Source organism: Tinamus guttatus, unplaced genomic scaffold (assembly GCF_059628265.1).
Source record: "Tinamus guttatus ecotype Peru unplaced genomic scaffold, ASM5962826v1 Tinamus_guttatus_pri_ptg000033l, whole genome shotgun sequence".
Lineage (NCBI taxonomy): Eukaryota > Metazoa > Chordata > Aves > Tinamiformes > Tinamidae > Tinamus > Tinamus guttatus.
In genome coordinates, this window is record NW_028288567.1 from 3,719,904 (window position 1) to 3,736,200 (window position 16,297).

At 35.5% G+C, this 16,297-nt stretch overlaps 1 protein-coding gene across 1 annotated transcript in view; it reads right to left on the reverse strand.

Moving 5' to 3' along the window:
* The window catches only part of GPATCH2 (G-patch domain containing 2), a 93,587-nt gene that overhangs the window by 59,953 nt on the left and 17,337 nt on the right, over positions 1-16,297 (reverse strand). The window contains exon 5 of the mRNA XM_010215662.2: positions 16,213-16,292. Coding sequence (XP_010213964.2) covers positions 16,213-16,292 — 80 coding nt within the window. The remainder of the gene's footprint in view (positions 1-16,212; positions 16,293-16,297) is intronic.

The following is a 16,297-nucleotide window of genomic DNA, read 5'->3' on the forward strand; positions in this document are numbered from 1 at the left end:
GATAACGAAAACTGGAAAGAAAAGCAGCAGCCCCCACTGGATTCTTATGGCTTTACATCTGACATTTGACTGACTTTGAGGTGCAATCACTGATCAAATACTGAAGCTTTTACAAGGTCACTCCCATGGGAGTTTCTCTCCCATTGAGTGCGTGCTACAGACTGTCCTCTGGAGAGTTGGTAAGTTTAGGTTTCTCTTTTCAGCCTGGCTATTTATTTTCAGTAAGCTTAAGGTATTTAACAATCTTTTATATCTGTACGACTGTCAAATTTAAGTAGGATTGTCAAATTAACTAGGAGTTTCTGAAGTCACTGGAATGAGGCAAGGAGGAAGAGAGGGGGAAGCTGGACCAACAGAATGACAGAACAACTCATTTCCAAAGGATACGCAGTTAAAATAGCCAGAAAAAAAGGTTTTCCTCTAGAGAATGCTTATGAATTTTCTAAAAAAATCATTAAAACATTTACTCTACTGGGAAGATAGAAGCAGCAAAACCATACAATATACCTCCACAAAACAGGTTACCATTTCCAGGTATGTATTTTAATTCATTCATACATAAAAATGTCTGAAGTAAGAGATGTTCAAAACAATGTAATTTCAAAAAGCAAAACTAAATAGCTTCCTTTGCCTCTAAGCTGTATTAGCTGTGCAGAAAAGAAAAAACTCTCAGAATAAATAAGCCCTGATTAAAAATTAGTACAATATCAGTACAACTGAAACCTAAACGTACCTGTTTAGTATTAATAGATAAACAGTAGGCTTGTAAACAATTCAAAAAAAGAAAAAAAACACAACAGTTTTGAAGAACCGGACAGCTCCCAGGTGGACTTACCTGGCATTTGGAAAGATGCACAAGAGCTAACTAAGTGTCATCTACTAGGTCTATGCCTACAGACAAGTAATTAAAAAAAAAGAAAAAAAAAAAGCTTGTATTCTCTAAGCTATTTCTCAGCAAATGGTCAAGCAACAATGCAGAAGATATATGCTTCAAACACCAAATGTTACATCCATATTTAGATCTCATCTGCTCAACAATCAGATACAACTAGATACATATACACCCACGTTTTCATAGAGCAAGTTAGAGAACATCTCTGCAGTGTATCAGCTACTCCCTCCTTCCTGTTTGTCTACTGAAGAGGAATGAAAGGCCGCTTAACCCTCTGTTGCAGAAGAGGGATGGGATAAGATTATTTGCATTGGTAGCTCTTATATGAACACTCTAAAAACAAGTGGCTGTTGCACAAGCAGGTAGCTGATTAGAAGTGGATAGGTGATTTCCTCAGAACCTCCCCCAAAAGATAGGATAAAACTGTAAAACTGTCCTTGAACATTTACAGTAAAATCAATTCTTTTTACAAGTAAATACTATTACATTACCATTAAACTTAGGAGTTCTGAAGCCTGCTTTATGAGTTTTTAGGTATAAAGAAAACATAAGCAGAACCTGCATGTTTTTAGGCACCTGTCAAGAGTTAAACTCAGAAAGAATGCAAGTTGGATCACATTTGGTTGCACCTTTGTATGAATATGCAGCTTAAATGGCTCGGTAACAGTTATTGAGAATAAAGAGTAAAAGAACAAGAGTACACATTTAGGTAACATGCAAAAAATATAAAGTTAAGTCAATCCACTAAGTATAACTTGTTGTGCAAGGTCTTTTTAATTTATTGGAAAACTTACTGTACTTAATATTGACACAGATGTGTAAATCAATACATTTGGAATGAGTGATATATTTTAATTTAAAGATGTTCAAACTGCAGCAGTAAATCTACGTACTTAGCACAATACAAATCGGAGGGGTTTGTTAGTTGGGTATTTTTGACAAACTAAGATGCTATGTAAAGCTCAGGTGAAAGTACCACATAACAAAAAATTAACTTTAAAAATGTACTGGTTAAGAGTTGGAATACATTGAAATAAATTCTACTAACATTAGTTCAATCAAATTACAGGATAGACGAATGATCAAGATGCACTACGTTTATGCCCATTTTGCAGTTTGTGCTCCAACTACTTGCTGTTGCCATGAACCTCTAACTACTTTTGGACCTAGGCAATTTTCGAAAAAAATGAATATCAGGAGGAAGAGGAAGAAAAAGGGAAAGAACAGCTCAAAAAGTCTTAAGTGAAGTCTTCCCATTCTCCTCTTGCTGCTTCAGAACACAGACAGCTTTCCTAGCCTCACAATCTCTTAGATGTATTACAATTACTAAATTTCCATTAAAAAATACATAGATCTAAAAGCAACAAATCTTAAATTCTAACATTACATAGCTGTAATATGCCACAGAGAGGAAGAACAGTAGCTTTCTAAAGACATCTAAACTGAGATCAGTGTTTTTGTGCATGTCAGTTCAATATTAGCAAGACCAAATCCTAAAGCTGGGTTAATAAAAGGCATTATGTATTATATTCTTGTTTATGAATTCTGTTAACTACATATCCAAAAAGTAATTTGAGGAAGAACCGCTGGGACAGTGTCAAAAGGATCTCAAATTAAGAAAACATTAAAATATTCCATCACTAAGGTTTTTTTTTCTGGTTATTCTGTTTTTGTCGATTAAGACAACTGTGATAAAGGGAGAGAAGCAGGAAGAAACAACCTCCAAACAAGCAACCCTCTTAGAGACTACTTCACTTTAATAATCTTACATTCATAAATTTGTAATTGCTTATCTCCAAAAGATGTCACTTCTATTACACACCACTTGTATAAACTAAAATTTTTCTTGGCAGGACCACTGATCTTCATGTTTGGCCTATTTGCTATACCCTAACATATAATCAAAGTTTTTGCAGTTTTTGCAAATGATTTCCTCTTTAAATTCTCAGTGACTTGAAATTGGACTACAGCTTTGATCATAAAGAATTATTGTTAATAAGGCCAACTATTCATTTACCATGATGTTATGCAGAATTTGTGACAAATGATAAAAGGCTGATTTAATTTTACAGGCTGGTACATCGTCAAACAAGGTCTCTTACTGGTCTCCTCTGTGGCAGCGGGTACCCAGCGTTGGGCCAGGGACTAACTCCAAGAACTCTACAAACAACGCTGGTGACAGAATTGATGATCATAAAAGAGAAAATATATCCACAAAAAAAGAACACTAAGGGCCTTAGGAATCCCTAGGAATCACATACCTTCCTGATTCCTGGAATTCAAATGTCTGAACCAGGTAGAAAGAGAGAGAGAGAGAGAGAGAGAGAGAGAGAGATAAATGGCCGAGTCTGGCATGTGAGACACATTGCCAGGGTTGGGAAGTAGCTCAGAAAGCTATTGACACCGCACTACAAAGACTGAGACTTGCAGAAATGAAAGGCTCAAGCACGAAGACTTGGCAAGGCTGTATCGCCGTGTTTGCCAAGAGAAGTATTTCATGATTTTAACTCTTCCCAGTAAATCTGTATAGTTCTTGCTTGCTAAAATGCTTAAGAATAAAGAAGTATTCTGCATCTGTTTCTGGCAGGCAGAATATGATCTGAATAATACATCAACAACAACAACTTGTTCCTTTAACATTTTAGTATTTTAAAATTACTTTATTTAATAAATATGCATCTAACACTTAAGTGCTCTACATCAAGGCTCTTCCCTTGCTCTTCTAAAAGCGCATGCACTATAAACTCTATTCTGCGTCACCGACTTTAAATTTCATCTATAAAAGTCATTTTACATATACTACAAATAACAATATATGCCCCAGTTTGAATATTAAAGCAGTAATTCAATTTCAAGGTTCTTCTGTCAGTATTCCAGGATCACACTCTTTTTCAAGATGCTACTCAAATCCTTCTCTGTAAATTCACAAACTACCACAAATCAATAGCTTAAAAGCAGAAGCACTGCATCAAGGACTTCCCTGGGTTTTGATTTTTTCTTTTTCTATCGACATACACAGTACTAAAAAGCTGGTCATAGAGTATAATAACAAAAATTAAAACATGTAAAAACTATATCTTTATTGACCCCATGTTCATAATCTATTAACCTCTCCATGCTCTCTTCTCAGTCTCCAAATCCTCTAGGACTTGCTGTGTATTTTCTTCCTGCATTCCTACTGAAATGGAAGAGAAGGTCTTAATAGCTGTTGGACACAGAAGCATGCAAGCCCAGATTTACAGTCCAAATTCTACCAATTCTCTGTTCTTTGAATTTTGTTGACTTTAAATGCTCAAAAACATCTAACTAATATAAAATCCCAGGCTCAGGCTGGATGGAATTTAACCTCTGTGAATCTGGATTACAGTCTCAAGAGAGACTATTTTCCCCCTATAAAGCCTGAGATTGCATCTTATCATCTATTATTTTCACAGCAGTGACTATATTGATATCAGCACATTAGGTATAGTGAGCATATTTACTAGAACTGGATGGTTTACTGAAGAGAGCTTACCTTTTCAAAAAGCTAAGCATTGTACTTAGAAATTTATTTACTTTCTTGTTAGAAAACAAAACGTATCATAAAACTAATTTGGATTGCTTTGTTAAATATGATTAGTAAGCTATATATATGTAGTTGTTATCCAGGCACACAAAAGATGTTTCTGTACGAGGGATGTTTTGTACATTGTTATGTACTTATTTTTCAGCTCTGGTTTTCTCCAAGGCATTTTACTGAAGCGAATAGTTTGCATAAGTAACCTTATAAAATTGGAGACAAACAAAAAATAACATTTTTTAGCATGAATCTTCCTCCTGCTATATCCCCTACTTTCTCTTCTTTTTTTCTGTAAACATCCAAGTATATGAAACAAGAGCAAAGCTATGTATCCCTAAGGCAAGAAATCTGCCAGTCTTTAAGAGCAGATAAATAGCAGCTTTGTCATATGACCACAGGACTTCAAAAACTTAAATATATACTTAATATTAAATTTTTTATGCTTTTTTAAAAGCGCTTTTTTAAAAGCCCATTAACAAGTTTCAGCTGGCACTGAAAGGACAGAGTAACGCTCTCAGATCAGTACTATCACTCAGGGGAGACATCAGGCTGAACTCAGCAGGTATTTGGTATCTTGCTGGCTTGGAACAGCCCTCATCATACGCTGCCTCATTTTCAAACTTGCAGTTTGTTAGTTGACACGAGAATTGTATGTGCATGCAGAGTTAAGAGACATGAAAGAGAACTGTGGTTGTCATTGGGGGTAGCAAAAAGAGTGAAGTCAGAAGAAAAGGGAAGGGGAAGCTCAAGTTACTGTGGCTAAGGGATTTGGTAAAGCGGCAGCAGCAAGAAGTAGTCACTAGGAAACTAGAGTTCTTTAGTGGTAATGCTCAAGGAGAATTTTATTTGCTTTATTTGCCAAAATGCAAACTGGTATTTCATTTTTTAACATCCTCAGCCTGTTGAAAATGGATGCTCAAAGTCTGCTAGGCAGAATCTAGCAAAGTAAATATAAGCACCCAGATCATCAAGCAGGTACTTCAGAAAAATCTTAAGAGGACTTCCAGAGTGCACGTGTTTTTCCATTCCACAAATCCAAAAGCAAATCCTTCCTAAACTTCAGCAAAAATACCTACAGAGTTCATAGATATCCAAAATACAGAGAATAAACCAGTTACTTAATACTTGGAAAACATCATTAGATATTCATTAATAGCAACATATAGTCCTCTTAGATGCACTTGTAGTGCGAAAAAGACACAAAGAGGTGATAGACAAAGGCCAGGTATAAATCAAAGTTCTTGTTTCATCTTGCTCCACCAGGAAGAGTTTAATAATAAAAATAAACAAAATAAAACCAAACCCCCCAAAATAAAACAACAAAAAAATTCCACATCTCTAGGACAATCTCAGTGCAGCTCTCCATAACATTAGACTTTCCTGTCTTAACATCCTACTGCATATAGCAGAAATACATGTTAATGCCTGCCAAAAGAAAACTATCTTTTAACTAGCCACATTTATTGCCGGTTTTAAAACAGAAATCGCTGCGCAGTAGCTGAAGCCGTGCCAAACTCTCAGGGGATTTTTGACCAGGTGGAATCGGCACTGTGAAAATGAACATGAATCCAGTTTTGGATTGCCACTTTTGGGAGAAAAGTGTTAAAGAGCTTGTGGTTTTCCAGCCTTTCCCAAATTCTTCTTAGCAGGCAAGTTCTTAAGTATGTAACACTTAGAGTGCTTAGACTTAAAAGATGCGCTGAGGAAAGCTCTAAAGAAAAAAAGTCTGCTCCGCAAGAATTTTTGCCAGGCATTTTGCCAAAGGATAGATCATTAATGGTTTCAATGATCTCCCCTCAGAGATGGGGCTGCCAAGACAAATCCTCTTAGTTAGACTAGAAAGGTTAAGCGAGATCAAAAAGTCCCACCTCTCTCCAGCTGTGGGCACTTCTCCAGTCTGATAATTTTGATAAAGAAATAAATGAATGCTTTAGGTGTTTATGTTTAATTAGTCTGATGCCAGCAGAGTTTCAAATAACTGATATTATATTTGGGCTTGTGTCTGATTTCATTAGCTCTCCTAACAGCCTACCAGCTCTGTCACCCTATTGGAATAATCTGTTTTGCAGAAGTCAAGGCCATTTGAGACCCCTGGGCTGCATGCACACTGACAGCATAGTTGGCCCTTTCCAGTTTCCACAGTCAGATAGAGCAAAATAAAGGGGACACCAGCTGTACCTGAATCTCCAGGCAGTTTTCTGTGTCCCTTTAGGTTAAGGTAGGCAAGAGATCCTGTTTTATTCTTCTGAAGGCACAAGAACTAATTGCACTTGTAACACGCTTTGAAAGCCACAGAGAACACACTGGCCAGTACCTCAAGGATATTATTTACCTTCCAAAGCCAACAGTCTCAGCCACCACCTGCTCCCTAAAGACTTCGAGGCACAAAAGGCAAGAATTAATCTCATCCCAGAATACTGCTTCTACTTCATGCAGCAGGAAAGGCATAACTGATAATGAGACCATTCAATTTTCACATTTAGCACCCTAACAATATAGCTGGCAAAAATGAGTACTGAGCGCTATTGATTCAAACAGGTCCTTCACAGTGCAAGGCACCCATTCCTAACAGGAGATCAAGCTTTACCTTGCTAGCTTAAAGAAACGACTGCTTAAGAAACACATCCAAAAGAAATCCATTCATTTCTGGGAAAGAAAGACCACTTAGACCACTTAAACACGTTAAGAAAATATGAACATTAACTGAGGGAAGATCCCCACCTTCTCTAACAAAACCAATAAGAGACAGTGTGCCAATCATCTCCAGTAATCTTGAATGATGCTGCCAGCTCTCCATGAAATGGAGAGAAGAAAAAAAAAAAAAAAAGACCCACTACTCTCTCCATCATAGAGAGCCAACTTAGTACAATTAGTAGTTTCACACCTATTAATCTAGCACTAAAATTGCACTAATTAAGGACCTGCTTTTCCAAGGTCCCACATCCTCTGAATACATCACTACAACTAAAAGCAGCAAGATAGTTGCACTGAAGTGTTCCATGTCCAAGTGAAAGAAATTTGGCATTGGCTGCTCTCTAAGATTGTTTAACAGCTTTGAACCTAGCCAGAAAAAAAAAATAAAATTGCTAGCAATGCATCACATTGACTTTGCTCGTGGCTTTTCATTCTAAATGCACTCTTCTGTCTTGTCTTACTGCTTACTGCACACAAATTTCAACAAAACACAGATTTTTAAAAATAGAAATCGTGCTCAGTACAGAACAGTCTCCTTATTTCGAAGGAAACAGATCCACAATAAAAAGATGCAAGAAATCTTTTTCATACAAGATACACAATTTATATCTGAAATTACAAAAAGAATTGGCAATTAGTAGATCTAAGCAAGATAGCATAATGAAGTACTATACATTTTCTGTTCTAAAATTAGAAAGATTTCATGTTGATTTAAAATTGGGATCCAATTTTCAATACTACAATTTTTATCTATGATTTCATTTACATTCGTGTACCTTTTTCCATATTTCAGTTTACTCCATTAAGTATTCATTACATCAACTTATGATCACTGATGCTTTTTTAGCTTCCTTCCTCTTTCTTGCATTTCTTACAAGCAAGGAATGCGGCAAAACCATATATATGTGTGTGTATATATATATATATATATACATATACATACACACACACAAATATATGCACCAGATATATGCACCCTCAGGCTGTTGCTTGCAGGGCTGCTTTCAGAGGTATTTTTTTCTCTCTCTCGATTGTTACTACTAGTTAAGTGATCTCGAAAGCCCTGTGACAGTGACAAATACATACTTAACATAGTTAAAACAGACAACATATTTACAACAACTTGCTTAAGGGCAATAATGGACTGTTGTGCTCTTCCTCTAATTCTGGGGTAGCTTATTCTCTCTCTCCTCTTCCCTCTCTTTTCCCTATTATTGAAAATAGGGTAAATGGGTAGAATTGATTTTGAAACTTTAGAGATGCAGTGATTACTGCACCTTGTTCTTGAAAAAATCTTTCAATAGATTCATTGTAACATACATGATTCCATAAATACTTTGAGCTCTAGAATTGTACCTCCATATTAACTTTTCAAACAGACATGAACATATTGACACTATTTTTAGATGCACAGGAAAGACCTGTAATTAAGCCTGATCTTTGCCTAAGAAAACATCTGTTTCAGTCACCACGTAATTAGTAAAATTAATGAATTCTGATCCATCCACACAAATGATTTCTTTTGAACTCTGAAATCAATCATTTCAACATCCAAGATGATTTCAACTACATAAATTCACTAATAATTGATACTGTAGATCAATTTCAAATTATGAATGTAATTTTCTTTGTAGTTAAGTTTGAAGCATTTTCTAATCATGTTCCTCCATTCTGTCAACACTGACATTTATATTATTTAAAAAAAAAAAAAAAAGACGACCTGCGCACTGAGAAATTTTATATAGTTACATATCAGGTCGAGTTTCTCACACACAGCCCATGTCAGAAAACAGATCACAGTACGTATCTCCTGCCCCGATCCAGTTCTAAGTACATTTAAAAAAAATGTATTAAGTTTATCTCTGTATTTTATTAGAGGACAGTGAGCACAATTTGGCAAAGCAGATCAGTCATTAGAGAACAAAACCATAAATTCTTTTAAATTATTCTATCCAAAAAGAAGTTACTTTCAAAAAACATTTTTCTCGCTTTTTAAGAGGTCAGCAGTGGATAGTGCCAGAAACAAGACATAACTGGGAACATTATAGCAGTGCAGATCACAACGGCGTCCTGTTATTGTCTACTTGCTCTAAAGGGACAACAAAGGAAGGTTCCTGCTACCTCACTGTGTGTGGTCACAGCGGGATTCTAATTCAAAGGGGCAATTTTGATTGTCTGTATTAAACACCTCCAGTGAAAACCTACGTATCTGTTCATTTGCTGTAATTCTTTCCATCTCCCTCTGAATCAGGGAGATGGGTAGAAGAAAGCCATCTAACAATCTCATAAGTACTTGTTTTATGAATCTGGCCCTGAGTCAAGAAGCTGCAGTGAAAAGTCTTTTAATCACCTTCTGATCAGAATTTACTGGATTGTATCTAAGTTCAAGGGTATTAAAATGTGCAGAGGAGACTATGAAAAAAATGGCTGGGTTATAGATTTTAACTTCTTAACTAGAAAATTGAATCAAAATAGATTTTCTAATTTACAATGAATCAAAAGAAAAAACATTAGACCATAGCAAAAGTGGCACAAATGTATCAAAAAGCAAATGAATAAACATTTGAAAAGATTTATTATTAGAAATTGTAATAAATTTTGGAAAGATGAATGGATTTTAGTTAAAAGGTATAACTGACAATTTATTGGGCGGGAAGATGCATTATTTTCCAATTGTTATCCACCTACAGTAAAACTGATTTGTGTCCTATTGTATTTTATGGAAAAGGAGAGAGCAACTTTCAGTGATTTAGATTAAATGTATTAATCATAACCAGGCACTGTGAACTATATATCTACTATTAAAGAAGATTTTTGACATTTAATTCTGTAGCAATATTTTGGCTCTGTACCACTCTTCCTAAATCCAATTCCTGCTACAGTTGGCAGATTTCTCCCTTTTAATTTTATGAGGCTTAAAGTAGCATTTAACCATCCATGCGGTAAATAATGCAGGATTAGAAATATTTAGTGTTTTGTTTCCCTTTGAAGAGTACTAATCCATCAACCCACAAATATTTTAAAAACATTTCCCACATTTTAGTAACATTTAATACAAGATAAAATATAGTAACATACTCAACGTAAATGAAGTAAATGAAAAACACATAAAATGTTGAATATATGCATGTACATTACTGAAATAGGTGAATTCATTTAATAAAGATATCAGTACAAAAAAACTTCAGTAAATACTTTAGTATTTAAACATTATATATGTGATAATTACAATAACAGCTATATTTTATGAGATTACTGTAAATAAAACGTTCTATACTCCCTAACAGAAGGTCTCAGTATATGTCAAAATATTTATGCCCAGCTTAACTTTTTTTTTTAAATAAAGAAAATTAACTTTTTCTGCAGTCAGATTCTTTTGCATAAAAGCCACATTTGCTGAATTCTAAACTTCTAATAGGTAACAGTCTTAAAAACTATTCTAGATACTGCAAATCATCATCATTCTTTTTTCTCTCCCCTCTAAATTCTACATCACTGATTAGATCAAGATTAAAAAAAATCAGGATGAGAAGAAAATCTCAACCACTGTATATATGCTTTCTTTTACAAAGCTAATCCCAAGCATTTTTTTTCCTTTTTCTTCCATTTTGTCAATATTTTACAGAGAAAGAAAATGCAAGCATATAATTTTAACCTGTCCTGTCAGCCTACTACTGCATCTATTTAAGTATTTGCATACAACTGCTTTTAGAACTAACCAAACTAGTATACGTGCGTGTGGCGGGGGGAAATACGAGAGGAATAGGAGACATTTTTATCTAATGCTCTTTAAGATGAATTTCACAAGTATTTAAAAAAGTATATACACCCATATCGAGAAAGCCGTAGCAGTTTGCTCATCAGCTGACTGCAAAACGACCACATGAATAGCCAATGCCAAATTCCCAAAATTCTATGTAAGTATCTTGACCCTTAAAAGTTCAATCTGCAAAAATGTTAAGTCAGCATTGAGAAACAACAGGTTAAGAAAACTGTTCCTCATATGTGCGCATGTAAGTTTTTAAAAGTCACTTGTCAAATGAGGGGCTAACTGTAGTTAATATAGAAAAGAGGAAAACCAAACTATATACAAAAATCCAAAACAAGAACAAAAAAACCCACACATGACAGATCAGATGCCAGTCTATAATTCAGCTGAATTAAATCACGGAGGGCAGAATGAAAGAAATTTTGAACAACCAGTAAAGGCTTGAGAAGGCTCATGTGATCACTTGCCATGGATTCAGCAGGCCTTCCTTCCTTTTTTCTTACTGCACTTAAAGTCCAAGTAAAGCCAGAAGCTACTTGTGTACTAACTGTAACTACTGGGACAGGAACTAACAGGCAAGGAGCAGGCAGTAGCTTCTTGAACTGTTCCAATGCAAGTGTAGTTGGAAATGCTGCAAACCTTGATGGTCCTCTTTTTTTTTTTTTTTTCCCCCCTCCTGACATATGATACGAAATTCACTAACAGGACAACTTGTTTAAGTTCATAGAAAATATGAAGATCGTACAAACATTACATGAAGCTATTTCCATTCCAGAGCATATCTGATATATGCATCTCCAATATAAATTTTTGGAGAGGGCATTAAAGGCCCAATTTAATTCATTGTTCTTAGAGCTTCCACCTAGAAAGTGTATAAACTACATGTATTCAAACATATATATAAAACACACTATTTGTAATTTGTATTTTCATTTCCATTCTAAATTAAGCAAAGCTATATAACATTATGTCTCAGTCTTTGCTTTAGAGTAATGATCTGACAGATCGTTTGCTAAAACGGAAACAACAGATTTTTTTCCATCCGTAGCACGTGAAAAAATCAAGCTGTAACAGAGCTAGAAAAAAAAAGAGAAAATATATTGATTTTGGAGTTCCATCTTGCAGATGCTCAACAGTAAAATTCATATGACAACAGGCTTAATCTAGACTGTGTTAGCTATTGGAAAGCTAACTGGTGATACACCTCTATTAGAGACCTTAAGTGCCATTACGGAAGTTGCTTCCCAGGGAACAATAGTAGGGAATGCAATCCAAGTAACAGTTTACTTATATTCAAGTTGCTCTGTGTGAATTGACAGTACTCATTCTCCTCCACTTCCTCTCTTGTGAGCAAAAAGATGTTTCCTAAAGAATGGAAAAACTAGTCCTGTCAATGAGCGTGAAAACCACTCATGAATAAGTTGTTATGGCTTAGCATACGGCTAGCAAAAAATTATGTCAGCAGTTGAGAAGACCTATCTGAGGCTGTGTCTATGAGATTTTCTGTTTATTTTCAATTAGGTGATCGACTTGACTCCCCAGTCCCATCCCCCAATGCTTTCTTCTATCAAATCAATCACATTTTAAGAACAATACAAGGAAATTATGACTCAGAACTTGATACTGCATATGAGATAATATTAAATTACTATTAATTCTTCTAGATGTTGCTTCAAGCTGTTATTAGAAGAAATTTTCTGGGAGAATGGGTGGTATTTTGGAGGAAAGGTTTTTTTTTAAACAAAAGATTATGCCTAAATACAAATTCCTTCCACTAAAGTTGCATTAAAACATAACCATCACAGAACCAACAAGGACTTCAGAAGTCAAAGCAAGCAAGTTCCAAACGTCTAGAAAAGAACACCACGGGGCCAAACATCAGAAAGAGATTTCTCTGTCATAACTGGCAGATAACAAGAGGAATAATCAGAGAAAGAAGAGTGGTGCATACGTTGAAGCCAAAGATTTTAACAAGCCATTGTTACTTTGAATATTCACATAGTGAGCCATAAAGTGAACCATATTTAACCTGTTCAATATATACAATAAGAGAGAAGTCATTCTGAGAAAGAATGAGAGAGATATCACCATGGTATTTGCCCTGGTGTAAGAGTCAACTTAAGTGTAGTTTTGGATGGCTATCTCTTGAGGTTTTGGATTAAAGGTGAATTACAAGGAAAACTGTTCAGACTATCAGTTCATAGCATTTGTCACTATGAATAAACAGCAAGATAATTAAAACCACACAGAATCACAGAACGGTTAAGGTTGGAAGGGACCTTTGAAGATCACCTAGTCCAACTCCCTGCACACGCAGGATCACCTAGAGCACATGGCACAGGGTGGCATCCAGGTGGGTTTTGAAGATCTCCAGAGAAGGAGACTCCACAGCCTCTCTGGGCAGCCTGTTCCAGGGCTCTGTCACCCTCACAGGAAAGAAGTTCTTCCTCACACGGAGATGGAACTTCCTATGTTTCAACTTACACCCATTACCCCTCATCCTGTCACAGGCCACCACAGAGAAGAGCCTGGCCCCATCCTCCCCACATTCACCCCCAAAGCTAAAAAGTTAATTAAAAAATACAAACGGCACATTTGGCATTTCTGAAACTAATGCTAGAGGGCAATTACCTGACTGCAGTGGGATGCCATTTTTAACATTGTATTTAAAGTCCAGGAAAAAAAGATTAAATCACTACTTTCACATTAGCTAGAAAAAAGCTATTCTTTAATATTTTTAAAAATTGTATTATTATTATAATTCCTCATTCAATGCGCACAAAGTTAAATAAAAAAAATGTGACTCAAAAGTAAACACTAAAGAGTTTGTCCAAACAAAGCTATTAGCCTAGTGAAATGCAAGAGCAAAGTCTAGACACAATCTGAGCACCAAGTGTGGCTACTTCAGATTAAAATCCACCAACTGGTCCACACAGATGGCCTAGTGTTGCTTTTAGAAACAGTGGCCTAAGTTAAGAATTTCCTTGCTATATGAATAACAACTATACCCTTAGCCTGTTGGTTCTCTGACAGCAAAAAAAAAAAAAAAAAAACAAAAAACACACAGTTGGGCATTAAATGTTTTCTATCTGTGTGTAAGGAGATAGCTATAGGATCACATTGTCTGGGTACATATCCTTAGATTGAACACATAATGCTTAGGAAATGCATCCTGGAAGAAAACTCCATTTTTTGCCCTGTGTCCCTTAGAAGTCTGTGTAAAAGCAGTGATATAGACATCAGACTCCTTGCTGTTAAAAATGAAAGTAGGTCACCATCGCTACTCTGCTCAATGAGTTGAGTCTGCAGTGTTCATTTCTCAGGATATTAATCTTTCTAAAAGCATTTTTGCTGCTCTTCACTGTTACCATCTAATAGGAGTAATTACTTCTTGTTCTGTGTTATCAGATGTCACAGGTATTAGAAGACTTTCTTTGTCATTGAAGTATCTAAAAAAAAATGCCTTTAAAAAGTGATAACTTGATTGTAATGCAAGTACATGTGTTCCGACTTACATAACTAAATTTTCAAAGACAGATGCACCTACAAACATAAATAGTCATTAAGAAGGTTAGAAGATCAGAGGACTCTGCATTCCAAGGGCTCTACACTCATCCTGCATGTGCATTTTTGCCTAAATATAGCGGTTTAGGAGGCGTGTTCACATGTCAACCTTGTTTCATGACACTATGTAAATGATGTATTAAATACCTGGAGGTAACTGAATTATCATTCTTTAGTAGATCAGCTTGCATTTTTTTCATAAAAGGAATATACCATATATGAGATATGATCACTGGAAGGCAAAATGGGCTTCTAAGGACAATTCAGACAATGTAGCAGAAGATAAACATTTTTATTATTATTATATATACGCATTCACGGTATATCTTCATCAGCTGAAACTTGATCACCTTTTTACAATTTAGAGGAAAAGGCAGTTTTTAGGGTAGCTAAGCCATGTATCATCAATGCCATGAACCTAACCTATCAGTTATAATAGCTCCTATAAAATACCAGTGTGAAATTGCAATAAGCCTAGAAAATGGGCTACAAATCCCAGATATGCTCAAGCAAGCACTGAACCAAAAATAAAAATAGGTAGATAGGAAACCAAGAACTAGATAGCATTCATCTAATTCACGACCACTAACAGCAGAGATCATAGGCCAAGGTTTTAAAGCATCTTATTCAGCTCCACATGGCAATTATCAAACAGAGACTTCAGCTATTAAAAACCTTTCCTCTTCAAAATGAGTTAAATTTCTAGCAGTTCTTTTCTACTGTCTGCACACGCAATATCTCTCATTTCCCACCAGCACCTTATTTAAGCAAATTAACAATGTCCTAAACAATAAAGAACACTGATCCTGCAGTATTTTTCATGCTTACTATGTTTACTATATATTGCTAGACAGTGTCGTACTTTTTCCTCTTCTTCCAAATAGTATTCATGTAAGAAAGGAATAGATTGCACTTCAAAGAGCACATTTTATCTTAAAAAGTCCATACTCTTCTCCATATTGCCTACAACAAACTCTTAAAAATTCATTAGAATTTTATTTTAGAAAATAAGCTGGGGAAAAAATCCCAATTGGATCATGTGTAGCTGGATTTTTTCCTTCATTATAAACATGACTATTCCTAAAGCTAAATACACTAAAAAACAACTGTCACTTGTGGTCAGCCTCTGAACAGGCTCATCTGAAGGTATGTGCTGTGTGTATGGCAGGTGCATCACAAGCCTTACTTCCAGCTTTTTTGTATATGCTCTTTTCCTCTCACAACAGAAATCGGTTAAACAAAGGAGAATAAGAATAGATTTTCAGAATGGACTTCGGAGAGGGGGTAAGAGATTAATACAATATTGTACTATATAACCATCGTAGAATGTTTTTCGTATTAGATAAAAGTGAATAACTTGGGTCTGATAACTTGTTTCCGAAGAGGGGAAACAATATGCTTTTATATTAGATAAATACGGAAAATCTTCCTAAATAAAAGAACAAAGAAACCATAGCTCAGAGCAAGTAGTGGGAAATAGTCTTAGACTGCTCTTGTGATTTCAGTGAGCATATATAAATATTCAATTAAAATAGAATGGCAGAGTCTTAGAAAGAACATAAAAGAAAGGAAAAAAAACAACATAAACAGCACTGGCACTGCAGTTTTACCACTCCACTGTAGTCTTACCATTCAATTGTTTATCCACAACATCAGGAAAGAACCATAAGAGGAATAAACATTTTTGAGTTGTAAGAGCAGCTCATATTAGCTCACAATAATAAAAACACCTACCAATGTAGTCTGATTTCCTGAAGGCTTTTTGATGTTTCTTGCTGGAACTCCATGAAGATGACTAAATCTGCTCTGGAAACCTACA